The sequence below is a fragment of the Oryctolagus cuniculus genome, chromosome 4, assembly GCF_964237555.1.
Source record: "Oryctolagus cuniculus chromosome 4, mOryCun1.1, whole genome shotgun sequence".
Lineage (NCBI taxonomy): Eukaryota > Metazoa > Chordata > Mammalia > Lagomorpha > Leporidae > Oryctolagus > Oryctolagus cuniculus.
This window is the reverse complement of record NC_091435.1, coordinates 82,107,834-82,134,035: the sequence shown is the minus strand read 5'-3', so window position 1 is coordinate 82,134,035 and position 26,202 is coordinate 82,107,834. Positions and strand designations below refer to the sequence as shown.

Sequence of the window (26,202 nt, the reverse complement as noted above, 5' to 3'; positions counted from 1 at the left end):
CTGGCGCACCGTGCTGATCCGATGGCAGGAGCCAGGTGCTTCTCCTGGTCTCCCATGGGGTGCAGGGCCCAAGGACTTGGGCCATCCTCCACTGCCTTCCCAGGCCACAGCAGAGAGCTGGCCTGGAAGAGGGGCAACCAGGAAAGAATCTGGCGCCCGACCAGGACTAGAACCCGGTGTGCCGGCGCCGCTAGGTGGAGGATTAGCCTATTGAGCCACGGCGCCAGCCCACTTAAAATTTTAAAATAAGCTATACTAAACTCAAGAAACTGAAACATAAGAATTTAAATAACAAATGTAGTAGTAGGTTAGCGTACAATAATGAAAGCTTACATTCAATGCAATCAAGTTTCTTGCATAAAGATGACTAGAGTAAGAAAAAAACACAAACTTGATACAAATTCCCATTTTAGATTCATAAGCTTTTTTTTTTTTTTTTTTTTTGACAGGCAGAGTGGACAGTGAGAGAGAGAGAGAGAGAAAGGTCTTCCTTTTGCCGTTGGTTCACCCTCCAATGGCCGCCGCGCTATGACTGGCGCACTGAGCTGATCCGAAGGCAGGAGCCAGGTGCTTCTCCTGGTCTCCCATAGGTGCAGGGCCCAACCACTTGGGCCATCCTCCACTGCACTCCCTGGCCACAGCAGAGAGCTGGCCTGGAAGAGGGGCAACCGGGACAGAATCCGGTGCCCCGACCGGGACTAGAACCCAGTGTGCCGGCGCTGCTAGGCGGGGGATTAGCCTAGTGAGCCGTGGCGCCGGCTGATTCATAAGCTATTAATAGTTTTTATTCATTTGCTATTTTGACTTCCACTTTGATTCTGGATAACTGATGGAGATGTACCTTTCATGATTATACACCGCCCTTCAATTCTCAACTAGGTTTCATACACAATATAAATCTAAGATTAATCCCCTAAAGATGACTTGAGACTAGTACTTTAGATCTCTCAGGAAAAATCTTTGTCTACTACACTGGGAATAAAAAGGACATTACCAAGATTGGGTAGTTTTTATAGGGATACTTTTCTGGGTCAAAGATTTCTTTTTAGCAAGAGTCATTATCTTTGGTTAGGGTCTAATATTGACATTGGCAAATGTTATCTAAAAAGGACAAACAGTAAATATGTTTGCTGTTGAACCACTAACTTCCCAGTTGCCATACTCAGCTCTGTGCTGTAGCCTGAACGCAGCATTGACAATGTGTATGCAAACAGGCAAGGCTGCGTTCCAATAAAACTTCAGAGACACAGATTTCAGGGTCACTTTACCTGTTGACTCTGGGTAGCTTCTATAAACTCCCATTTGCCCAATGTGATTATCTGAACATTACACCTGCTTTAGAACTTAACAGGCTTCTTTGTTAGCAAGTCAGCCAGCTGACCAAAAAACAAAAACAAACAAACAAACAAAAAAACCTGCCTAATAAGACAGTGGAAATGGAGATCACTTTAAAGAAACCACGAGGATTAAAACACAGTTTAGAATTTGGCTACTTTGATAATGGTTGTCTCTCATTAATGGATAAAGCATGAAGGTAGTCTCTAAGCTTAAGCCTTATTTCTAATTCTTATACTAAGGCCGCAAGGTTGTTATCGTTATTTTCCAAACACAAAGGAAAGGTAAGAAAATAGAAAAGCTAGCTGCCGGGGCCAGCACAGCAGGTAAAGTCCTTGGGCCCCTGCATCCACATGGGAGATCCGGAAGAAGCTCTTGGCTCCTGGCTTCAGACTGCCCCATCTCTAGCCGTTGCAGCCATCTGGCAGGTGAACCAGTGGATGGAAGAGTCTCTCTCTCTCGATCTCTCTCTCTCTCCCTTTCTCACTGTAACTCTGCCTTTCAAATAAATAAATTAATTAAAAAAAAAAAAAAAGCTAGTTGCCTTCTTTGATCAGTTTACCCTGTTGGCTTCAACAGCCAGAGCTGAGCCAGTCTGAAGCCAGGAGCCAGGAGCTTCTTCCAAGTTTCCCGTAGGTGCTGGGGTCCAAGGCTTGGGCCATCTTCTGCTGCCCTGCCAGGCCATTAGCAGGAAACTTAGATGGGAAGTTGTGGGGAGCAGTCCGGACTGGACTGAGTTACTGGAATTAAGACTTATTCTATGCATCTGCTCTCCCACAATATGGCGCTGGGAGAGAAGTAAACAGCTTCCGCACAGCTGCCTCCAGTTCAACCAATAAACTGTAGGACTTGCTACTGATTGGAGGAGAGCAGCGTACTCGGCGTGTGGGCAGCCGAGTTGGGATTGGCGGAGGAGGACTATAAAGGAGGAGAGAGACGGCATGCACCAGGGAACATCTAAGGGGAACATCTGAAGGAACGCCTGTGCAGCCCCCAGAAAGCCGGCCGGCGGTGTGCCGCTCCCCTGCGGAAGTGGGGAATGTGGCCAGGGGGAACTGCCCTTCCACGGAGGTGGAAGGGATAGTAGCCAACCCGGGAAGAACCAGCAGCAAACCTGGGGAGGGCCGAGCAGACGAAAGAACAGCGCAGGGTCCTGTGTCGTTCCTCCACGAAGAGGGGGAGCGACATAATGGTGCCGTGACTCGGATAGGAAACCTAGGGCGGATAGGAAACTTAGGAGGGAAGAAATGACTCGGATTAGGAAACCTAGGTCGGATAGCAAACTTAAGAGGGAAGAAACGGGAAGAACTGGGAAAATACCGGAGAGAGAGACTAGCAAACAGCCTAGGGAAAAGCCGGACGATAAGGGTGCCGGAAGAAGCTATTGAAAGCCTAGGCATAGACTCAGATACGGACTACGGGGGGAAGCTGGGAGAAATCTCTAAGGTCGAAAGCGAAAGTGAAAACTAGAACAAACAGACTCGGATGCGGACTGTGGGGAGAGGCCAGGAGAAATGAGGGAGGAATATTGTTGGAAGAAAACTTAGGGAAACATACCGGGTAGAGAAAAGTGTTAGGGAAATTGAAGCCGCGGGGGGCAGGCCGAGGCGGACACGAAAGCCACTTTGGGATTCTCAAGTTAGCCCGGGAATAGGGGGCGAAAAGTTGAAACCAGAAGCTGAAACGTAAGCCAGATTGGGATCCGTCTGATTAGCCCGGGGAGCAAAGGACGGGAAGCCAAATCGTGGGGCGGAGATGTAAGCTGGGTTGAATTCGCCAGGCTAGCCCGGGGAACTTAGATTGAATGCTAGTGGCGGACACGTAAGCTACGCTGTGTGACTCGCGGAGGCTGCCGTGCGCAGAGAGAGCGTGCGGGGCACAAGTAGATAGGGAACGGGGCTGACGCGAGGCCGTGGTTCAGATGCGAAAGGGTTAAGTGCGAGACTGCGGAGCGCGCGAAGCCAAGCCGAGCAAAGCCGGGAAGCTGCGCAGATGAGAGAGGCGCGGGCTGAAGCGGCGCAGAGCCGGGAACCCGCCGGCGGGGCGAGGTGCCGGAAAGCTGCGGGGATAAGAGAAACAGAAGTTTTAGAAGTAAAGTGAGAGAAATAGGAATGCTGGAAGATAGAAGTGGAATGGGAAAAATAGGAATGCCCGGAGATAGAGAAATAGAGAAATAGAAAGGCCTCCCTACAACACTGCAATGTGAGAGCTTGGATTCGGTCTGCCTGATTAAGTGAGGCGATGAGCACGATGAGCACCTGCGGCGGCTAGCAGCTTATGCACCGCAGGTCACCGAAGATAGGCACGAACCAACACTAATAAGTCTCCCCCACAATACGGCAATGAGAAGGCTTGGATTCGGTTTGCCTGATTGATAGGACTTGTAAGAGCCTGTGGCAACTCTAGCAAGTAGAGCAGAGTGTGTGCCGCGGGACACCGAAGACAGGCGCGTATCAACGCCAAAAAATAAAAAGAAAGGGGGATCTGTGGGGAGCAGCCCGGACTGGACTGAGTTACTGGAATTAAGACTTATTCTATGCATCTGCTCTCCCACAATATGGCGCTGGGAGAGAAGTAAACAGCTTCCGCACAGCTGCCTCCAGTTCAACCAATAAACTGTAGGACTTGCTACTGATTGGAGGAGAGCAGCGTACTCGGCGTGTGGGCAGCCGAGTTGGGATTGGCGGAGGAGGACTATAAAGGAGGAGAGAGACGGCATGCACCAGGGAACATCTAAGGGGAACATCTATGGGGAACATCTAAGGGGAACATCTGAAGGAACGCCTGTGCAGCCCCCAGAAAGCCGGCCGGCGGTGTGCCGCTCCCCTGCGGAAGTGGGGAATGTGGCCAGGGGGAACTGCCCTTCCACGGAGGTGGAAGGGATAGTAGCCAACCCGGGAAGAACCAGCAGCAAACCCAGGGAGGGCCGAGCAGACGAAAGAACAGCGCAGGGTTCTGTGTCGTTCCTCCACGAAGAGGGGGAGCGACAGGAAGTGGAGCAGCTGCGACTCAAACCAGCATATGCCACGACCAGCATGCTTTCAGTTGTACCACATTGCCTCTAGGAAGTCTATCCAATCTTATTATCAGCAGTCACTTTGGATAAACTAACCCCTAAGACAAGAGAGCCATCAGCCATCCTTATACCCATTCTCTCATTTATGCATGAAAACATCTTGGGGCCTGCTCTGTGGTGCAGCAGTTTAAAGTCCAGGCCTGAAGCGCTGGCATCCCAAATGGGTGCCGGTTTTAGTCCCAGCTGCTCCTCTTCCTATCCAGCTCTCTGCTATGGCCTGGAAAAGCAGTAGAAGATGGTCCAAGTCCTTGGGCCCCTGCACCCACGTGGGAGACCCGGCAGAAGCTCCTGGCTCCTGGCTTTGGATCATTGTGGTCATCTAGGAAGTGAACCAGCGGATGGAAGACCTCTTTCTCTGTCTCGACCTCTCTCTGTAACTCTTTCAAATAAATAAAATAAATCTTTATAAAAAGAGAAAACATCCTATTTCCAAATACACCCTCCTTCCTTACCTGTCATTCTGAATTTTCTTCAGAGTCTCCATAGTCATTATGGTCTGCCACGTAGGTTTTTTGAAGATGAAATCCTGTGTTTTGTTATATTCTCCAGCAAATTGGCCTCCTTGTCTGATTTCTGGCAGTTTGGGTCCTTTGGGCGGGGATGGGTTAGACATTTTCATAGCTGTTGTGATCATCGCTTTTTCCAGGCTACTTGTGTCTTTCTAATAATAAATGATGTTAACAATTTATTAAAGGAGATGGTATTCTAGGAAACACGTCCTCTGTATACAATTCCCAACCTTATCTTCTCCCACTAAACTCTCTACTCCAAGGAAACGTGCCTTTTCCTTCAGCCACACCAAACTACTTGTCCTCCTGCCTGCACACCATGTTCCCTCTGTCATTCTCCATCTTACCACCTGGTAACCTTTAAGACTGTGATCAAAACTAAAGTTCTTTGTGAAATATCTCTGTTGGCAGGCATTTACCATCCTGCAATTATATGTAAAGGATCTGTACGGGAGTCTGTTCCATGAGGGAAGACAGAATGTCTTATGAAATCTTGCTCCACTTCTAACTCTTGTTGTTTTGGTTTTTTTTTTTTTTTAAGACTAGTTTCAAATACTTTTTGGAACAAGATTGGATGTTAAATCAATGTGGTCATCTTTATGGTCTCATTGCTTAGAACAATGCCTAGGCTATCACAGAGATTTAAATGCTCATTGAATACATGAGTTATATCAAAAAACAGAAGCTGATAGATTTAGTGGTGTGATATAGATTTTTAGGATCATGTAGGGTAAAGCCAAACTAATTTCTTTCTCAGACCCAAACTTGTATACTGAGGGACCTTAGGAACAGCATATGTCTTTTAATTGATGATTCCTATTTAATCTGTGGCTAAAAAGCTTGAGCTTTTGGGGCTGGCGCTGTGGCATAGCAGGTCAAGCTGCCACCTGTAGGACCAGCATTCCATATGGGCACCAGTTCAAGTCTTGTCTGTTCCACATCTAATCCAGCTCTCTGCTGTGGCCTGGGAAAGCAGTGGGAGATGGCCCAAGTCCTTGGGCCCCTGCACCTGCACAAGAGACCTAGAAGAAGCTCTTGGCTCCTGGCTTTGGATTGGCCCAGCTTTGGTCACTGTGGCCATTTGGGGAATGAACCAGCAGATAGATAGATAGATACATAGATAGATACATAGATAGATAGATAGATAGATAGATAGATAGATAGATAGATAGATCTCTGCCTATGGCTCTCTCTGCCTTTCAAATAAATAAATATTTTTTTTAAAAAGTCTGAGCTTTTAAGAGCAATTACATATGGACTCCATGGATGCCTGATTTCCATGTTCAAATCCTGGGTTCTGTCCCTTACTAAACTGTATTAATTTTAGACAACTATTTAACATCTCTGTGTGGGAAATAACTGGAAACAATAAGAAATAATTGGTATTATTTTAGATGTTGTCTATCAAGAGAAGGGAAAATGGAAAACTTAAGAATCCCATTTTTCTGATTTCCTTAAAAATTATTCCTCTACCTTTACCCTTGGGTTTATGGAAAAGGAAGCAAATATGTTACACAGCATGATTCACAGATTACTAGAACTAAATATGAACTTTTGCATGAGAACATAAACTAGTTAAATGTTCAAGTCCATTCACTAAAAAATATGTTTTTAAAAATTTATTCAAGGGACCAGCACTGTGGCGTAGCAGGTGAAGCCGCCGCCTGCAGTGCCAGCATCCCATATGGGCGCCAGTTCAACTCCTATCTGCTCCACTTCCAATCCAGCTTTCTGCTATGGCCTGGGAAAGCAGTGGAAGATGGCCTAAGTCCTTGGAGGAGGATGGGAAGGAAGGAGGGAGGGAGGGAGAGAGAGAGAATGAATGAATCTTTTCTCTTTGGTTCACTCCCCAAATGGCTGCAAAAGCCAGAGTTAGGCCAAGCTGAAGCCAGGAGTTAGAAATTCCATCTGTGTCTCCCCCTTGGCTGGCAAAAACCCAAGCACTTGGGCCATCCCCTGCTGCCTTCCCAGGTGCATTAGCAGAGGGCTGTGTTGGGAGTAGAGACAGGACTGGGTCTTAGGCACTGGGATATGGGATCTGGGTATACCAAGCAGCTTAACCCCCTGCATCATAATACCTAGCCCTGAAATCTCAAATTTTTTAGTTGTTGGCACTAAAAAACTCAGATTTGCAAACATTTTTGACTTCAGGTTTTTGGATTAGGAACGCTCTACATGTATTTATACTTACTTAACTATAGGCCTCTCAAAATAATGCCATTCAATATAGTAGAAAAGGATATCCTGTCTGGTCACATACCTTGAGCTATGGCTATATCGCTCTATCAACTGAGAATAATTATCTCCAATGATTACTGTAACCCCTTATCTAAGTTATTTCTCAAGTTAAATTGAGTAGATCATATACTATAAGCGGTAGAGAAATCAAAGGGCAAGAAAGCAAATTTAAGTAACAGTGAGCATATATACCACGATGGTGCTCTGCCTTCTTTCAAACTGAACTGGCATGATATAGTTTATAATAGAGAGCTGGTCTGTGGTATCTTCCAGGACTGCTAAGATCCTCAGCACATCAAGAAGAGAGAGTTGATCTACGATTTCTGCACCTATTTCTTTCCTTGTTTCTTCTTCTTTGTCTTTAGCAGTAGGCGGTTCACCTATCACTGACATCATCACCTCAGAATGACTAAGTTTTGGTGGCAAGTTTGAGGCTTCCAGCCTGTCTCTAAGGAAAGAAAAAAGAAAAAAGAAGTCAGTGACCAATGCTGAAGTGTTATTTAGACCCAAAACACAGGCAGCGTGCAGATTGGCTCCTATCAAGTTCATATTGTATTACAACTGGGATAAAAAATAAAAGTATAAGAAAAAAGCAAGAGCTTGCATATGATTTTGCTAAATACCTTCTATATTGATCAACATAAGGCAAACAACATATCGTTTAATAAGCTTATACAGAGCATGGGTGTTTAGCCTCACAGCTGAGACATCCGTCTCTGGTATCAGAGCACCTGGGTCTGATACCCAGCTCCTGACTCCAGCTTTCTGATAATGAAGACTTTGGAGGCAGTGGTGATTGTCTGTCATCAACATGGAAGACCTGGATAGCATTTCTGGCTCCTGGTTTTGGCTGCTGCAGGCATTTAAAGAGTGAACTAGCAGGTATGAATGCCTCTGTTTCTGTGTGTGTGTGTGTGTGTGTGTGTGTGTACGTTTGCCTCTTAAATAACTAAATTAAAAAAAAATATATTCAAGTAGCAATTTGAATTTGAGCCAAAATTTGCTTTTTTCCCTAGCAACATGTTTAGGTGCTAATTAAACGTGTCTCATAATTAGTGAAAAACAGAATGTGCTTGACTGCCATCAAGGTGGCCCAAATGATGCTCACTCTCTGGTTCATGCCTTTACGTAGTTTTGGTCACACTGAATAGCAGTAACCTAAGTAACTGAAAGGATATTGTGGAAATTACGGAGTGTGGCTTCCAAAGGGAGGTGACAGAAGACTGCAGCTTTGGCCTGGCTCCTGCACATCTCTCACTCTGCAGGAAGCCAGCCAGCTGCGTTATTGGGAGCACACTGTGGAGGTGACCAGGAGGCTCTCACTGGCAGCCAGCATCAACTCGCCAGCTCTGTAAATGAACCATCTTGGAAATGGACCCTCTCTAGCTCCCACCAAGTCGATGACTGCAGCCTCTGGCCAACTTCAATCTTTCCAGAACCCAACCAGAGTCATTCAGTTAAACTGTTCCCAAACTCCCGACCCCCAGAAACAGTGTGAAATAATAATGTTTTTATCTGAAGTCACTCACTAAGTGTTGTGGGTAATTTATTACACAGCAAAAGATAAGTAATGCCCAACAGTTTCCTAGAAGGCAATACACACACACACAAATAAACTGAATATACCTTTCCATTCTTCTTGAGTTGGTCTTGTTATCCTCCATGGTATGTTTATAATATTCAAAAAAATGCAGTCACCTAAAAGGGGAAGGAAACACTGAGATTAGTTTAAGGGAGTGCTGAATGATGTTTTGGTTATTTCTAGGTCCCTTTCATTAACAGAAAATTAAAGAATCACAAGGATTCTGGCTTATTCCCTCTTTTTGCTCAGTCTGGGAGTCCCAGAGACAAAAGAACCACTGCACTGCGGGGTGCAGGTCTATTTAGTGGTCTGCTTAATTACTGGCGTACCAAACTAAAGACACACTCACTCTTCAAATTGCTTCCTCAAGTACATTAATGTCCAACATTAGTGTTTTTTTTTTTTTTAAAGAAAAGATTTATTTGAAAAGCAGAGTGACAAGGGGCCAGCGCTGTGGCATAGTAGGCTAAGCCACCGCCTGCAATGCTGGTATCCCATATGGGCGCCAGTTCGAGTGTCAGCTGCTCCACTTATGATCCAGCTCTCTTCTATGGCCTGGGAAATCTGCAGAAGATGGCCCACGTACTTGGGCCTCTGCACCCACGTGGGAGACCTGGAAGAAGCTCCTGGCTCCTGGCTTCAGTCTAGCCCAGCCCTGGTTATTGCAGCCATTTGGGGAGTGAACCAGCAGATGGAAGATCCCTCTCTCCCTCTCTCTGTCTATAACTCTACCTATCAAATAAGTAAATAAAATCTTAAAGAAATAAAAACAGAGTGACAGAGAGTGAGAGGGGCACGGAGAAAGATCTTTCAGCTGTGGGTTCATTCCCCATATGCATCCTTCAGCTAAGCCTAGCCCAGGCCAAAGCCCAGAGTCAGGAACCTCAGTTGGGTCTCCCATGTGGGTGGCAGGAACCCAAGGACTTGGGACTTCATCTGCTGCCTTCCAGGCACATTAGCAGGAAGTTCGGATCCAAAGCATAGAGAAGCCAGGCACTGATTTCCCAAATGATGGCTAAGCCTGATGCACCACAGTGTTCGCCCTGGTTTAGTAAGTTTCATTGTTGTCTGAATTTTTTTGTAATTTCTATTTATTTTTCTATTCTTCCCATATCTATAATATTCAATTAGATCACTCTATTCTCCTGATCTGCCAGATAATTTATTGCATCTGGACTTGGAATTGAATTTAGCTTTAGAAAATTGTATTAATCAAGGAAATCAGTTTAATACTGATATCAAGATGTTATGCCTCCTCAGTAAACTGAAATTCTTTCTGCTTAAATGGCCTTTACGGGGAGAAATAACACTCATAGATAATTTCACTTTATACTGAAATAAGTTTCCAGAATGTTTTTTTATGGAATTAAAAGTTTATTTATTTTTTATTATTATTTTTTTTGACAGGCAGAGAGGACAGTGAGAGAGAGAGACAGAGAGAAAGGTCTTCCTTTGCCGTTGGTTCACCCTCCAATGGCTGCCGCGGCCGGCGCGCTGCGGCCGGTGCACCACGCTGATCCGATGGCAGGAGCCAGGTACTTATCCTGGTCTCCCATGGGGTGCAGGGCCCAAGTACTTGGGCCATCCTCCACTGCACTCCCTGGCCACAGCAGAGAGCTGGCCTGGAAGAGGGGCAACCGGGACAGAATCCGGCGCCCCGACCGGGACTAGAACCCGGTGTGCCGGCGCCGCAAGGCGGAAGATTAGCCTAGTGAGCCGCGGCGCCGGCCAAAAGTTTATTTTTAAAACTCTTACTTATCTGAAAGGCAGTGGGGGAGGGGGGCACGTGCACGTGTGCCCACCCCAAATGCCCACAGAAGCCAGGGCTGGACCAAGCCGAAGCCGGGAGCCTGGAACTCAATCTGGGTCTCCCGTGTGGGCGGCAGGGACCAAGTAACTGAGCCATCATCCACTGCTTCCCAGGGTGTGCGTTAGGGGGGAGCCAGAGTCAGAAGCAAAGCTTAGCCTTGAACCCAAACACTCTGCTATGAGATGCAGGTGTCCCGAGCGGCTGCTTCACCACTGCACCAAGCACCAACACTGGGGAGTTTCCAAATGTGGCGATGTGGAACCCATTCACGGGAGGATCCTCAAAATGTCTGCGGAAAACGCGTTATCATGTGTGGAGTTCAAGGCTCTTTTGCACCAAATGAACACCCCTTAAGTGGATTTTCTCACAAACCTTTTGAAACACCCTCGTATGTTAAGCTTTGGGAAGCAGCTGATCAAACCATGAGACCCCTTTCCACTGGGCATGAGACGACCACAGAGAGCAGGAAGCAGACGGTGAGGTCCAGAATGTTTTTTCCCACAGTAAGGTGACCTGCATGATTTCTGTCTCACACAACATAAATCTTACATGTAAGAATTCACACGTTGGATCTGGCATTGTGACACAGATGGTTAAGCTGCTTGTGACACCAGTACCCCATATGAACATTGCTTCGAGTCCCAGCTGCTCCACTTCTGATCCAGCTCCCTGCTAATAATGTGCCTGGGAAAGCAGTGGACGATGATGGCCCAAGTGCTTGGGCTCCTGTCACTCAAAGGGGGGGAGCTGGATACAGTTCTAGGCTCCTGGCTTTGGCCTGGTCCAGCCCTGGTAGTTGTGGCCATTTGGGAAGTGAACAAGCATGAACAGGCAGATCTCGCTCTCTCTCTCTCTCCCTCTGTTAACTCTGCCTTTCAAATAAATAAAAAGAATTCAAACATATGAAACAGAAACTTTATGTAAACTGAAAAAAATACTCCAAACTAGTCAGGATCCCAGGGGCAGTCTTAGGAGGAAGCAGCATGGTATTAAGTGGAACTTTGTTCTTTTGTTGTATTGTGTTTCTTTGTTTACTCACTGTTTCAACTTGGGCACAGGTCTATGCTTACGCAGAATCCAGTGCTTTCATGCTGTTCTGGCTTTTCAGTTCTCATGCTGGACTTTGAGGAATCATTACTGTCATCTTCTTCCTGACATCAGCATTTCACGCAACCCAAACCATCACCCAGAACTGTAGATCTCATCTTCTGTTTCCATAGCCTCTAATACCATGCCAAACCTGGTTGTTGTTTCTTGCTTGATCTACACTAATGGTCTCCGTATTGGAAGCAATCTTTTTAAAAATAAAAAATTGATCTTTTAAAATAGAAAAACTAATCATGTCTCTCCTAAACCCTTTGATGGTTTTCCCATTGCATTAAGAGAAAGACCAGGGGCTGGCGCTGTGGCACAGTAGGTTAATCCTCCTCCTGCAGCACCGGCATCCCATATGGGCACCGGTTCTAGTCCCAGCTACTCCTCTTCTGATCCGGCTCTCTGCTATGGCCTGGGAAAGCAGTAGAAGATAGCCCAAGTCCTCGGGCCCTTGCACCCGCGTGGGAGACCTGGAGGAAGCTCCTGGCTCCTGGCTTCAGATCGGCACAGCTCCAGTCGCCGTCGCCATTTGGGGAGTGAACCAGCAGATGGAAGACCTTTCTCTCTGTCTCTCCCTCTCACTGTCTGTAACTCTACCTCTCAAATAATAAATAAATAAATCTGAATTAAAAAAAAAAAAAAAGAAAGACCAAATTCTTAACTTGGCCCACAGGATCTGCCCTAACCCTCCCATACCTTGCTCCTCTCCAAAACCACCTGCCCCGTCCTTTCCTTGCAGTCTTGGGTTTGGCCTCCACAGGCTTGTCTCAGGGCTTCTATGGAATCATGCTCCTTTCAAACTCGGGACCTTTGCAAATGCTTTTCCTGCAACTTGGAACCACTTCCTGTCACCTCTTCATCTTGTAAAGCTCTGTTGAGCTATCAGGTACCAATCCAGGTTGTGGCATTTTTCTAGGTATATGCCTTTTGTCCTCTCCACCCAATCTCCTACATTTCTGTGCTCTCAAGAGACTGATCCATTTGGAGTGCATCAACAGAGAGTCCAGAAAAAGATCCAACTGTAGGCAAGGAAGGTCAAGGATGAATATCGATTCCCCCTCTCTCCCTGCCAGTATCATTTAGGGGCTGTATTCCTTTCTCAAAGGCCATTGTTCCTATCAGACAATCCTCTCCTAACCACTCCCTCTCAGGGCCTAGGTAACTACATGCCGAGAGAAGTCTCTGGAGACTACATTCTTTACAGTGTTAGCTCCTGCCTACCCCTTTGTAAACAGATCCCTTAAGAGACTCTCAGTTCTGCCAGTGGTTTCTTTCCAGGGCAACACTGACCGACACAATGACTTGGTACACTTACACATTTATGTACGTACTCTCACACAAACAACTACAACAAGAGTTTCATTGAAAGCATTTACCCTGTGTGATAGTCTGATAATTCTGAGTTATCATATTTTATTTAAAAAATACTATGGGGCCAGCATTGTAACTTAGCAGGTTAAGCTGCCACTTGTGACTCCAGCATCCTGCATTCAAAAGGCAGGACTTGAGTCCCAGCTGCTCTGCTTCCGATAAAGCTTCTTGCTCGTGTGCCTGGGCAACCAGCAGATGATGGCCCAGATACTTGGGTAACTACTACCCACACAGGAGATTCAGATGGAGTTCCTAGTTCGTGGCTTCAGCCTGGCCCAGCCCTGACTATTGTGTTCATTTGGGGAGTGAACAAGCAGATAGAAGAACTCTCTGTTTCTCCTTCTCTGTCACTCTGCCTTTTGAATAAGTAAATACATAAATAACAAAATCTCACTAATTTTTTAAAAAGTACCCCGGGCAGTAGATTTTGCCTAGTGGTTAAGATTCCAGTTAAGATACCTGTGTCCCATATCTGAGCATCTGGGCTCAATACTGGGCTCTGGCACCTGACTCCAGCTTTATTATATAGATCCGGGGAAGCAGCAGTGCTGATCCTATTAAATGAATTCCTGCCACCCACGTGGGAGACATGGAGTGAGTTCCTGGCTCACAGTTTCAGGTGGACCAGCCCAAGTCACTGCAGGCATCTGGGGGAGTGAATCAACAGATGGGAGTTCTGTCTCTGAAATAAATAAATGAACAAAAATTACGTCTTTGCTGGCATTGTGGCACAGAGGACCAAGCCACTGGCTTGTGACACCAGCATCCCAACTACAAGTGCCAGTTTGAGTCCCAGCTACTCTGCTTCCAATCTAGCTTCCTGCTAATGCACCTGGGAAATGGTCCCAGTACTTGGGCTCCACATGGGAGACCTGATGGGATTGCTGGCTCCTGGCTTTACCCTGGCCAGACCTAGGGAAGTGAACCAGCATTAGGAATACCTGTGTGTCTCTGTGTGTGTGTGTGTGTGTGTGTGTGTCTGCCTTTCACATAAATAAATACACCTTTTTAAAAAGTAGTATTATGATCACAATCTATTAATGCTCATCACCCATGGTTTGAAAAACACCTTAGATGACATTTCCTCCGAGTGATACCTGCTCTGACTCATCAGGCTGCACTAGGAGCCCTCTGTTCACGCACTCACAGCACTCTATTTTCAAGCACAGCTCGCCACACAATTTTTAATGCTTATGTAAATTTCCCCCACTAGGCCGTTAAGTTCCATCAGACCAGGAAACATGACAATGATGCTGACAGATTCTACATTTCAGCCCCTGTGCTCAATAAGGATTTGTGAAATGAATGAAACTTGCACTTCATGTATGCTTCTCCCCTGGGAAGACTTTCATTTAGAACCTTAAGGAATTAATCTCTTGGGGCCGGCACTGTGGCGCAGTGGGTTAATGCCCTGGTCTGAAGCACTGGCATCCCATATGGGCACTGGTTCAAGACCTGGCTGCTCCACTTTGATCCAGCTCTCTGCTACGGCCTGGGAAAGCAGTAGAAGATGGCCCAAGTGCTTGGGCCCCTGCACCCACATGGGAGACCCAGAAGAAGCTCTTGGCTCCTGGCCTCTGACTGGCGCAGCTCCAGCCGTTGCGGCCAATTGGGGAGTGAACCAGCGGATGGAAGACCTCTCTCTCTCTCTCTCTCCTCTCTCTGTGTAACTCTTTCAAATAAATAAATAAATCTTTTTTTTTTAAAGAAATTAATCTCTTAAGAGCGGGATTTCTAGTACATTTCTGTGGCAGAGAAAAAGGGATGGGGCAGGTGGCTACAAGGGACATAAGCCCTATCCTGCTGTACCTAAGAGAGGATCTGACTTAAATGTGACTTACTAATCAGCCAATCTTGCCAGTGTTACATTTAAAATGCCTTAGGAACTCCAGGACTCAACAGCCCTGTCTACACACCATCATCTCTCATTAGGATCATTACAGCAGCCTCCCGGGCGCCCTTGTGTTCCTTGTCAACACAGTTGAATCCTGGTAAAAAAAAAAGTATCAGCTAGAGTCACTCTCCATCTTCAGAAACCTCAGATGGGAGGGCAAAAAGCCTTCCTATGGTGGCCTGTTGAATTTTTCTCCATGGAAGTATTACCCTCGAATGGCTCATATGCAGACGCATGGTCTCGCCCAGAGATTTCTGGTTGGTTGGTTTGCTGCAGTACCCTCCAAACCTACAATAAATGTTGGTAAGCGGTAGTCATTCAGTAAACTACTGGCTAAATAATCAAAGAATCCGCAGGGCAACTCAGATAAATGTGCAAAAGTTAGGCAGCTTAAATCTCTGCTGTCCACTAATCCATCCACTGTAGTTTCTACCCAGGATTTACCACGCGTGGGCGCGGCGCTGGCCACCCTGAGCTTCTAGCGGGAAGCTCAAACATTCTCCTATAAAGGCCCAGGCAGAGCAGGCCTCCTTACCCCCTCAGTCAAAACGAAGGCTGCAATTAGAAGTAAGGACTTAGCCATTTCTCAAGAGATAAAGGAGTAGAGGGGGAGAGAAGTAAAAACATAGGTGAAGAGAAGGGAGAGCTCCTGCCTTCGCGATCCCGGCCTTTTTCTTCCAGACTCGGGTAGGACGCGAGTCTCCGTTCGCCCTACTCCCGTGTCATAGATGGGAAAGGAACCCCGGCATTAGGCACCTGAGGCAGAGCAACGTCTTCGCCTTTCCACCTACGGAATCCGCGTACCCGAGAACCAAGCGGACCTGTTTCTATGGCGACACGAGTTTGGGGACCTTCCCCCCCTTCCTTTAGCTGGCTGTCTTCTTGCCCGCCGCTGTTCCCAAATGATACATACTGCAGCTTAGAAAGATAGAAAGACCTAGAAAAGGAATTTGTAAAAGTTCTCTTGAATGTAGTTCACTTCAGTCCCAAGATGATTTCTGCTGCTTGTTTTTCTGGCGATCGCGGAAGATGCCTAAATTTGGGGCGGGGCGGGGAGGTATTTATCCCACAAGGCCACGCGGCGGGGCCTCGTCTTCCTCTTTCCGCCATCTTGGAGCCTGTGGAGGTGAGTGGAGCGTTTGCTGCTGAACTTTGGAGGCAAATAACCGGGTTGGGTTCACCTATATACCTTGACGAGGGTCTGGTGCGGCTCTGAGGCCCTGCCAGCCAGTGATTGCTATGGTTTCCAGGAAGAGGGAGGACGGGATGGAAGAGATGGGGGGCTGATGGTGCAGGTCCCCTCGCGCCCGGAGACCTGGTGCCCCGGTAATGGGACTTGGTTCCTGGGCTCAAGCGATGTGAAATAGATGCACTCTGTCGGTCTGAAGTTGGCGCGTGAGCGGCTTAACGTTGGGCCTTTTCAATTTGCTTCTACTCCAAACATGTTTTTGCCTGTAATCTCCGCAGCTCTTCTGTCCTAAGCCGATTCATAGAAGTTTTTTCCCTGCGCTTAACTGCATTCTTTCCTGAGTTTTCGTTTCTTTTTTGGGGGTTTCCTCTTGAAGTTTATAGGAATTGGCTCTTTCCGTGTGTTGCCCTGGCTTATCTGTCTTTGGAGTTTGATTAGGTAACAGCCATTCTGAAGTTTGCAAGTCTTGACGGACTGCTTTTCGTATAGACCTTATAGCATAATTAAGGTTCCCCCCCATGCCAGGTGGAGTGCCGATCAAAAAGGACACAGCAGGCTTAAGAAACGGACGACAAGGTGGGAAATTGGCATGGCACGGCTTTAAACTGAGTCTTTTTTTTTTTTTTTTTAAGGCCTGCAGGGAGCAGGACTTCTAGAAGGCAGCTATGTCTGGAAGGTACGTGTTTCTAATGTTCTCGCTTTGTAGTTTCTGTGTTAGACATGGGCTTAAAAGAGCACGAAATGCTGGAAGAGAAAATCAGATGCTATAGATACTCATAGTGAAATCGGACATGACCGAAGTAGGCGGGAGTCATTGGGGTCAAATCATATTGGTGGTTTGTAGATGCTTTAACAGCTTTCATACACTGTTCTGTATCTTGTGTCTTAGACTGTGGTGCAAGGCCATTTTTGCTGGCTATAAGCGAGGTCTCCGGAACCAAAGGGAACACACGGCACTGCTTAAAATTGAAGGTGTTTATGCTCGGGATGAAACTGAATTCTACTTGGGCAAGAGGTGTGCTTATGTGTACAAAGCAAAGAAGTAAGTTTATAATGCTGTTGACATTTTTCATTTTTCTACCAAAAGAATAAATAAGATGTTGGTAAAGTGCTGTTGTGGCCCCTATTTTGGGTCTTTGAGGGAACTAAATGAGAGGTTACAGCAGAATGTTTTGTGGGTGGTGGTGGTTTAGCACTTGGAAAAATTGCAGCTGTTAATTGGTTTTTTAATAAGTAAGTTTTTTGTTTTTGTGTTTTAATTTTTATGTAAAGTATAGCGTTACAGACTGAGAGGGAAAGGCAGAAAGATCCCCCATCTGCTGGGTCACTCCACAAATGGCCACCCAGCTGGAGCTGGGCCCTTCTGAAGCCAGGAGCTTCTTCCAGGTTTCCCATGCTAGTGCAGGGTCCCAGGCAGTTGGGCCTCCATATGCTGTTTCCCCAGCCACAGCAGAGAGTTGGGTTGGAAGAGGAGCAGCCAGGACTTGAACTGGCACCTATATGGGATGCCGGCACCAGGGGTGGAGGCTTAGCCTACTAATTCACAGTGCCCAGCCACTAGCTATTAATTGTTTAAAGGAAGGAGCCAATTCATTGTGTTATGATTCTCAATTCATTTGGTTAAATACTTAAATAGTATTTTTTTATGTTCTTAAAGTTACTACGTGTAGAACATTAGATGTCAGTTCACACCAGACCATTAAAATCTCTGGGGAAATGTTTTCATCTTTATCACCCTTTCGTTGCTACAGGCAGGGTACTCCTTTAAAATTATCAGTCCACTGTTGTGTTGTCTAATGCCCCAGTGGTTATATTCAGTAAGAACCAAAGTCATTAAGGGGCCCACGTTGCGGCATATCAGGTACAGCTGCCACCTGTAATGCTGGCATCCCATATGGGTGTTGGTTCAAGTTCCGGCTGTTCCACTTTTGATCCAGCTCCCTGCTAATGGCCTGGGAAAGCAGTAGAAGGTGGCCCAAGTGCTTAGGCCCCTGCACCCATGTGGGAGAGGCTCTTGCCTCCTGGCTTCAACCTGGCCCAGTCCTGGCCATTCCCGCCATTTGAGGAGTGACCCAGCAGATGGAAGATCTCTACTCTGTCTTTCAAATATATGGTTTTTTTAAAAAATATTTATTTATTTATTTGAAAGTGAGAGTTAGAGAAAGAGGTCTTCTGCCCGATGGTTCACTCCCCAAAAGTCTGTAAAGGGCCTTTGAAGAGCCTGTGTACATGGAAGTCTCTGTTTCTGCTCTTGTGCCAACTAGGATTCATCCTTTGGTATCTTCAGTCCTCCCCAAAACAGGGACACTTCAGCTAGCATATGTAGCTCCCTCTTTTGGTCATGTTCACCATTGAAACTAAGGCTGTTCCCTTGCCTTCCAAGCTTTGTCATCTTAAGGAGAGTCCTTCTCTGGCTGCTTAAAATTGCAGTCACTTTCTGTGACTGTGCATATATATACCCTTCCATGTGTCTCTCTTGGTTTATTTTGGATGTCCTGTGGTTAACTGCTCTTTTTACAAATGTGCCAGCCATATGGTAGGTACTTGTCTATTAAGTGGTGGTGTTCATGCATTTTTGAAGTTTTCTAGGTGATTAAGTGGGTAACCAGAGTCAAGAGACTGACCTAGAGGTCAACAGGAGTTTGTACCAGACAAAATTGATTACATGAATTCTTATGTCTTTTCTCTTTGCTTTTAAAATCAGCAACACAGTGACTCCTGGCGGCAAACCTAACAAAACCAGAGTAATCTGGGGAAAGGTAACTCGTGCTCACGGAAACAGTGGCATGGTTCGTGCCAAATTCCGAAGCAACCTTCCTGCGAAGGCCATTGGACACAGAATCCGTGTGGTAAGTACAGTTATTAGCTAGACCCTCTGTTGAGTCAGACTAAAGCTTTAATCTAAGGGCTTTGGGATTGTAAAGTGGTACTAGTAAATTATGCTGGAAAGTTTTGTGGCCACTGTAAATAATGAATACTATAAAATATCTGATTGTCGGCCAGTGCCGTGGCTCAATAGGCTAATCCTCCACCTAGCGGTGCCAGCACACCGGGATCTAGTCCCGGTTGGGGCACCGGATTTTATCCCGGTTGCCCCTCTTCCAGGCCAGCTCTCTGCTGTGGCCAGGGAGTGCAGTGGAGGATGGCCCAAGTGCTTGGGCCCTGCACCCAATGGGAGACCAGGATAAGTACCTGGCTCCTGCCTTTGGATCAGCACGGTGCACCGGCCGCGGCGGCCATTGGAGGGTGAACCAACGGCAAAAGGAAGACCTTTCTGTCTCTCACTGTCCACTCTGCCTGTAAAAAAAAAAAAAATTTGATTGTGGCATTCTAAAGGAAAGTGAAGGCAAAGTGCTCAAATGGAATACGCCTAAATTCCAGATTTTGCTAAAGCTGCCTAGGGAAAATAGTGAACAAGTTTGTAGCAAAGGTACTTATTGGGCACTGAAGTAGATTCCAGAAGGTAAAAATTGAGCACAACTTTTCCTAACCTAATTCTTAATACCTCCTGAATTCTAGTATGTCAATATTAGAGTAGGTAATTTTCTCAAATTTTTAACTCCTGGTTTTTGTTTAGTTAGGGTTCATCCTTAGTATATTTTATTCTTGGAGCTGTGGGCTACTGTTGAGCTGTTGAAGAATTAAGATTTAGTATCAGAAGACTTTCCTTCTGTCATTAGAAAAATGTACTTTTCAGTACTCAGAACATTCACTTAATGTTTTTATGTTTTTCCCCCAGATGCTGTACCCCTCAAGGATTTAAACTATTGAAAAGTAAATAAATAAAAATGGATTTGTTCTCTTGTAATTTTGTTAATTGACTTGAAAAACTTATGCCCTAAATTGTGTTACTGTATGCTTAAAATTGTGTCAGTTATCAGCATTGTCAGAATACAAGGATGTCAGGGCTATATATTTTTGGCAGTTAAGACTTAGAAAGCTAATGGGGTTTAATGTGAATATCTTAATACAAAGCCCTATTGGGAAGAATAAGTAAGTTTTGGGGAGATTGGAAATGTGATGGGTTTCCTTACACTTAAAAGAAGCATAAAATAATGTCTTAAGGTGCCTTACAATGGTATGCACTTGTTTATAGATTGGTTGTGAAACAGTAAAATGGGAATTGGGACTAGTTTGAAAGGAGATTATATTGATGGAAATTGGCAGCTTATTCAGACAGGTTGGGGTTAGGTCATTCGGTTTTTGATTGGGAGCTGTGTAAGCTGAGAATATGCCACATTTCCATCTCAGAAAAAATATTTAACCTACAATTAGCATTCTTTAACCTCAGGTTTTACTGCATTTTACATGCAGATTGAGATTTTGGCATATTTGAAGGGCTCTAGAATATTTTAATATTTACTTGAAAAGCAGAATGTTTTAAATCTCTTGATTGCTAAAAGTTAAAAATCAAGGATCGGTTTGCCCTGACATCCTCATAGATTTTTAATTGATGTTACATACAGCCTGTCCTTTCATTAATAGACCTTTAAATTCACTGAAGGTTTTAACAGTAAACAGTTTGCCAAACAATCCCTTTTTACAGTCCTCCTGTCAAATGCCCCAGAAAAGTTGCCTGCTAGATGTGCATTGGGAGAAAGACCTTTGAAGGAAGGGGTGCAGGAAGGAAATTGGAATCAGTCTTGGTTCAAGGGCTGGAAGTGCCAATTTTGGACCTACTCCAGTGGGATTTAGGTCTCAAAAAAAAGCATAATTTGTTCATGAAGCTGCTTAAGTAGATGTGATTGGTACTCTGGGAATAGGGATATGGGGCATGTGAATATGTTGCTTATATAATAAAAGCTTTAAAGTGTATGTCCAGAAGGAAAAATAAGCCATCCCAGAAAAAGAAATGGCACAACAATCTTAGGAACACAGAAGGCATCTGCGGAGGTATTCAAATGATCACTTGGTGTGAACAAGTCTGTTGGGTGAATGATTGAAAGTAAATCTAGAAAAGTCGCAAGATGAGATTTTACAATCTGTCCTGAGGATTTTTACATAAATGTTTCTGAAGATTTTGAAAGAGTTGAAGAGATCAAAGGTCTACTGGCTCCGAATGGCTGCAACCGCCAGTGCTGGGGCAGACTGGACTCAGGAGCTGCTGCTTGGTATCTCCTACGAGTGGCAAGGGCTGGAGCAGTTGGGCCTTCCACTGCTTTCCCAGACCATTAGCAGGGAAATGGATCAGAAGCAGAGGAGCTGGCACATGAACCATTGCCCATTTGGAATGGAAGCTTTGCCTACTACACCACAATGCCAGCCCCTAGACTAATACTCCTGTATGTAATAGTGTCATCATGGTTTAATTCATTTGGGAGACATAATTATGGTAGAACTGTCACCAGGGAAAATTGTGTATCTTTGAGCACAGAAATAGATGATGTCAATGATACCTTGTTAAAGGATTCATTCAGAAGGCAAAGTGATAATAACCAAGTTAAATCCCCAAGTTGCTGCAACAGGACAAAGCCTGGGGCTTGAAATGCTGCTGAGTGTCCCAAGTACATGGGCCACAGTCATGCTTTCCCAGGTGCATTAGGAAGTTAGATCAGAACTCAAAGCAGTGTTTTGACACTCCTGTGACAAAGAAAGGCTGGCTTCTCTGCTGCAGCACAACACCATCCCTGTTGGTACCATTTTAAAAGTGGTTGTGGAGTCTGGTTAGCAATCCTGGTTTTTCTGGCTGTGTTACAAAACTGAGGAACCAGGGAAGGGTTTAGGGGGACAACAAATTAGGGGACTGAGGAGCATGTGGATATGTCCAGGAAGGCATTCATACATTAGAAGTGTGGATTAGGCATGGAAAGGGAAAGTCTCCTAACGCATGTCACCTTTGTTAGGAGTATCTACAGAAAGGGGCCTTTGTGGCATGCCCACCTGTCCACTGTCATTCAGACTGCCTCTGTGGTGACACTGCTATTAACAGCTAGGAGCTTGAAATGACCACTTCCATTCTTTGTTCACAATCAGCAATTTTATTTTGCAATGGAAAAGGCATGTTTTGAAAGTTACTAATATGGGGACTGTGCTGTGGCATATCAGGTTAAGCCACTACCTGTAATGCTGGTGTCCCATATGGTTGCTGGTTCAAGTCCCAGTTGCCCCACTTCTGATCCAGCCCCCTGCTGCCTGGGAACGCAGTGGAAGATGTCCCAAGTGCCTGGGCCCCTGCACCCACATCAGATGGAGAAGAAGCTCCTGGCTCCTAGCTTCGGATTGGCTTAGCTTCAGTGGTTAGGGAGTGAACCAGCGGATGGAAGATGTGACTCTCCTCTTTTACTCTGTCTTTGAAGTAAGTCTAAAAATATATACATTGTTTTTAAGAAAGTTACTTTGGAATCCCAGCAACCATTATTTAGACACATTAATGAACTTTTGCTCACTTGTAAAATGGTAGACTGGGTGAGCATCTTTTCAAAGAGGGTTCTGAAATGTTTGATTCTGGATATTTGCATATTTATAATAATGTAATGGGACCCAAGTCTAAACATGGAACTTACGTTTCATATCTTTATGCACACAGCCTGAAGGTAATTTTATACAGTATCTTTAGTGCACTTGTGTATTTTGGCTGCCACCTTCATTTGGGGGATCATATTGGTGCATTTTGGAGCATCGTCATTTATAGTAATCTCCAATATTCAGTTCCCGTTAAATAATTTTCAGCTCTTTTCAGCCCTGGTTTTCATTTTGTTCATGGGCCATGGGGAGATTGGCCCCAGTTTTCCATTTTTCATAGTTTCTCATAGCTCAGCTTTTAATGTAGTTGCCTTAATGGCCAGTAGCCACCTGCTCTTCCTGGGTTAGTGCAGTTCTTGGTTAGATGAAGATTAAAGGATGAAATTGAGTACAGTACTATAGAACACGATTGATTTCATAGGAAATAGTTGATACGGACGTAAAGATGGTGACTGAGAAGTAAAAAGGTGGTTTCACTCACCTTTCATACTGCAGCTGTTTATATGTCCACCTAAGTGCTTGCATATTTCTGGTGAATAAAGGAACTGGAAAAACTGCCACTATTTAAAAACAGGCATGCCACCCTCCGTCTATGGCTAACGCCCGCCGGCGTTTGTTCTTCCCTGTGGTCAGCCCACGTGGGCCACTGAGCAGCGTTTATTGGCCGGCTTTGCTCCGCGAGCGGCGGACGTGGTCGCTGGGCTCGTTGCCGGCGATAACTCGGTGCCGGTGACGCCAGCCAGTGTTCAGTCCTCGCGCCGGCGGCTCCCTCCACCTGCCCCGACGGCGAGGGGCGGGGCGGGTCCGGCGCGGAGGCGTCACGCGCTCCATGGTAACGACGCGGGCCCGAAGATGGCGGCCGGGTGCAGGGGAGCCGCAGATTACGCGTGTCCAGGCCCGGGCCGGAGCCGGTGGCGCCGCGGCGGCCCTCTGTGGGTCCGAGGCGTCTTACTGCTGTTAGGCGGGCTCCCGACGAGCGTCACAACTCTTCCTGTCTCCTTGGGCAGTGCCCCTCCCTGCCGGCACCACGTCCCCTCTGACACCGAGGTAGGGCGAAGGAGGGGCGGGAGCGGGCCTTAGGAGGGGAAAGTCACTCGGGAGGGGCTGGCGCCGAGAGCGGTGTTTGGGAGAAGGTGTTCTGCAGGAGAACCCGAATTTGGAACCGAGACTGGACTGGCAGGGCTGCGACCTCCGCCAGCCGCCTGCACCCCGCGAAGGCTCTGTTAGGCGTTCGGAACCTCATCTCTTTCCTGCGCGGAGGCCGTGCTTGGGAGGTGGCCCTGGGAGCGGGGTTCTGGGACTGGAGCATGCCTCAGAACCACCTGGAGCGATGTGCCAACACAGATTGCGCCCCGGCTTTCTGGCTTGGGATGGGTCCCCAGGATCGGCCGTTCAAGTTCCTAGGTGGCGATGCTGCTTGTCAAGGAACCGCACGTTGGGAACGACTGATGGGAAGATTTGGGAAGGTGTAGAAAGGAGAGCCAGACAAAAGGTGTTGAGGGAAATGGGGGGGGGGGGGTGTTGTTCTGGAAACAAAATCCAGGTTCATTTTCAAGTGATTTTTGCTGCGCCAAGTTCCGCTGCCCTGGAAGTACCTGCCTGCTTCCCACCTTATTTTTCTCCCTGTTTAAGTTCTTCGGGCAGCCTGCTGTTCTTTCCATTTCATAGTATGGCTTATCTGTGTTGTTTTGAGGCATGGAATAACCAAGTACTGCCCTGTGGTAATGGCTCCTTCTTCAAGCTGGTCTTGCCTTTGTAGTTAAATTGTAAGGTGCCTTGGGATAAGGTTCCTGTCGCAAGACACAGAACTTAGCTCTGAAGTGGGCCCACAATACTCTATTATTCTGGGACCAGAGGGCCAGTACCTGGAGCAGGGCTGCATGTTGTGATTGGGCTTACAATCTGTCTTAGTACTTCAGGCAAGATTCACTTGGAATTTTCAATTCAGCCTAGAAATCCTCCATGACCACTCATTTTTGTGGTAAAAAGTATCACATGCATACTTTTTGATTTTGCCATGTGAGGCAAAATCCTAAGTTTGAGGTTAGTAGAAGTATTACAGCTTTTATCATGACATTGCATTTTGGCCCCCCCCCCCCCCTTTCAATTTAATTCCCACAAAGCCCTGTTTTTTCTCTTTGAATTTGAGTTAAAATAAGAGAAAGCAGTTCAGATAACTGTAGAATTTGTGTGCTAGAAGGAACCTTGGTAACTGCTTCCTTTTAGTGGTGTTGCCAGTGTGCCAATCCCCAACTTGTATTTGACCGTCTCCATGGTAGGGAAGGTTTTCTGTCCGGGGCAGCTCCTTTGCTTTGGGGATGACTGTTGTTAAAGTTTGTTTTATGGAGCTGAAAGCTTCCTGAAGCTGCTGCCCATTATATCTATTTGTATCTCTTGTCTGAGTTCATGGTTTTAGTGCTTAAGTTCTGGGAAGGTCTCATCCCTAAGAAATTTTCCTGGTTCTTCATGAAGTGTATATATATCATCCTTACCATTTGCCTTTCTTTGTCCTGGTTACAGTCTACCAAATCACTCTACTCATACTAGTGGCTACACCTGTGTTAAATGCTGCAGGAAGTTACAGTAACCTTTTTTGTCTAGATGGTGACAGGGAACTGCAAACACATTGACTTGTTCTTAACTAAAGCATATCAATTTTTCTTTTATTTTTATTATATAAATTAAATAAAATCAATAATATGATGACTCCATGGACCCATCGCCTACCTTTGGTGGGGGGGCAGATAATACAAAATTTTCCTGTTTCTTTTAAAGTGTTTGTTCATTTGTATTTATTCAAAAGGCAGAGTAACAGAGAGCTTCCATCCACTAATTCACTCCCTAAATGCCCACAACAGCTAGGGCTCTGATGGGCCAGAGCCAGGAACTCCATCTGGTCTCTCTGATGGGTAATAGGAACCCAAGAACTTACGCTGTCATCCCCTGCCCCAGGTGCATTAGCAAGCAGCTGGATCACAAGTGTAGAGCAGCTGGGACTTAAGCGGGCATTCCAGCTTGAGTTAAGCCACAGCTTAACTTGCTGCACCATAGTGCCCTCCCTCTATTCCTGGTTTTCTAGTTTTATCATGAATCAGTGTTGAATTTTGTGAAATGACTTTCCTGCGTCAGCTGATATGACCACATGACTTCTTCTTACTCTGTCGATATTGTTAATGATACTTATTTTTTAAAAATACTGCATGAGGGACCGGCTCTGTGGCACAGCAGGTTAAAGCCCCGGTCTGCTGTGCCAACATCCCATATGGGTGCTGATTCAAGTCCTGGCTGCTCCACTTCCAATCCAGCTCCCTGCTAATGTGCCTGGGAGTGCAGTGAAGGACAGCCTAAGTGTTTGGGCCCTTGCACTCATGTGGGAGATGCAGAAGAGGCTCCTGGGTTCAGATCGGCTCAGCTTGGGCCATTTGGGAAGTGAACCAGTGGATGGAAGAATCTCTATCTCTACCTCTCTCTATAACTCTTTCAAATAAATACAAAATAAATATGTTTTAAAATACTGAATGAGCCTTGCATTACTGTAATTAACCTCACTTGAGGGGGGGCAAGTGCTTGGCACAGCCATGAAGACACCCTCAGGCATTATGGCATTATGGAGCACTGGCTTAAGCTGCCGCTTGGGGTGC

General features: G+C 46.0%; 3 protein-coding genes across 14 annotated transcripts in view; 2 read left to right on the top strand and 1 right to left on the bottom strand.

The window, feature by feature from the left end:
• IQCG (IQ motif containing G) overlaps nucleotides 1-15,925 on the bottom strand; it is a 48,834-nt gene extending 32,909 nt beyond the window's left edge. For 2 of the 8 annotated variants that reach the window (XM_008266735.4, XM_070072258.1), the window contains exons 1-4: nucleotides 15,564-15,925; nucleotides 8,785-8,856; nucleotides 7,351-7,606; nucleotides 4,864-5,072 (exon numbers count right to left, since the gene is read on the bottom strand). In XM_008266735.4, the coding sequence (XP_008264957.2) occupies nucleotides 4,864-5,072; nucleotides 7,351-7,606; nucleotides 8,785-8,822 (503 nt within the window). In that variant the 5' untranslated portion in view covers nucleotides 8,823-8,856; nucleotides 15,564-15,925. Of the gene's footprint in view, nucleotides 1-4,863; nucleotides 5,073-7,350; nucleotides 7,607-8,784; nucleotides 8,857-13,475; nucleotides 13,699-14,932; nucleotides 15,199-15,445 lie in introns of all 8 variants that reach the window. The other 6 variants (XM_051859214.2, XM_070072256.1, XM_051859215.2 and 3 more) reach the window with 6 other exon arrangements.
• Nucleotides 15,926-16,004: 79 nt separating this feature from the next.
• Nucleotides 16,005-19,907, top strand: RPL35A (ribosomal protein L35a). Of its 5 annotated transcripts, none has more exons than NM_001205225.1 (5): nucleotides 16,005-16,036; nucleotides 16,732-16,775; nucleotides 16,989-17,141; nucleotides 18,804-18,948; nucleotides 19,839-19,907. In NM_001205225.1, the coding sequence occupies exons 2-5, from the start codon at nucleotides 16,765-16,767 to the stop codon at nucleotides 19,860-19,862; spliced, it is 333 nt and encodes a 110-aa protein (NP_001192154.1). In that variant the 5' UTR covers nucleotides 16,005-16,036; nucleotides 16,732-16,764; the 3' UTR covers nucleotides 19,863-19,907. The 5 variants fall into 5 exon arrangements, with proteins under 5 accessions (NP_001192154.1, XP_069927789.1, XP_051714794.1 ...); XM_070071688.1 differs by having other exon boundaries at nucleotides 16,024-16,114; XM_051858834.2 differs by having other exon boundaries at nucleotides 16,024-16,236.
• Nucleotides 19,908-23,161: 3,254 nt separating this feature from the next.
• Nucleotides 23,162-26,202, top strand: part of LMLN (leishmanolysin like peptidase) — an 87,872-nt gene continuing 84,831 nt past the window's right edge. Inside the window, exon 1 of the mRNA XM_002716542.5 lies at nucleotides 23,162-23,608. Coding sequence (XP_002716588.3) covers nucleotides 23,414-23,608 — 195 coding nt within the window. The 5' untranslated portion in view covers nucleotides 23,162-23,413. The remainder of the gene's footprint in view (nucleotides 23,609-26,202) is intronic.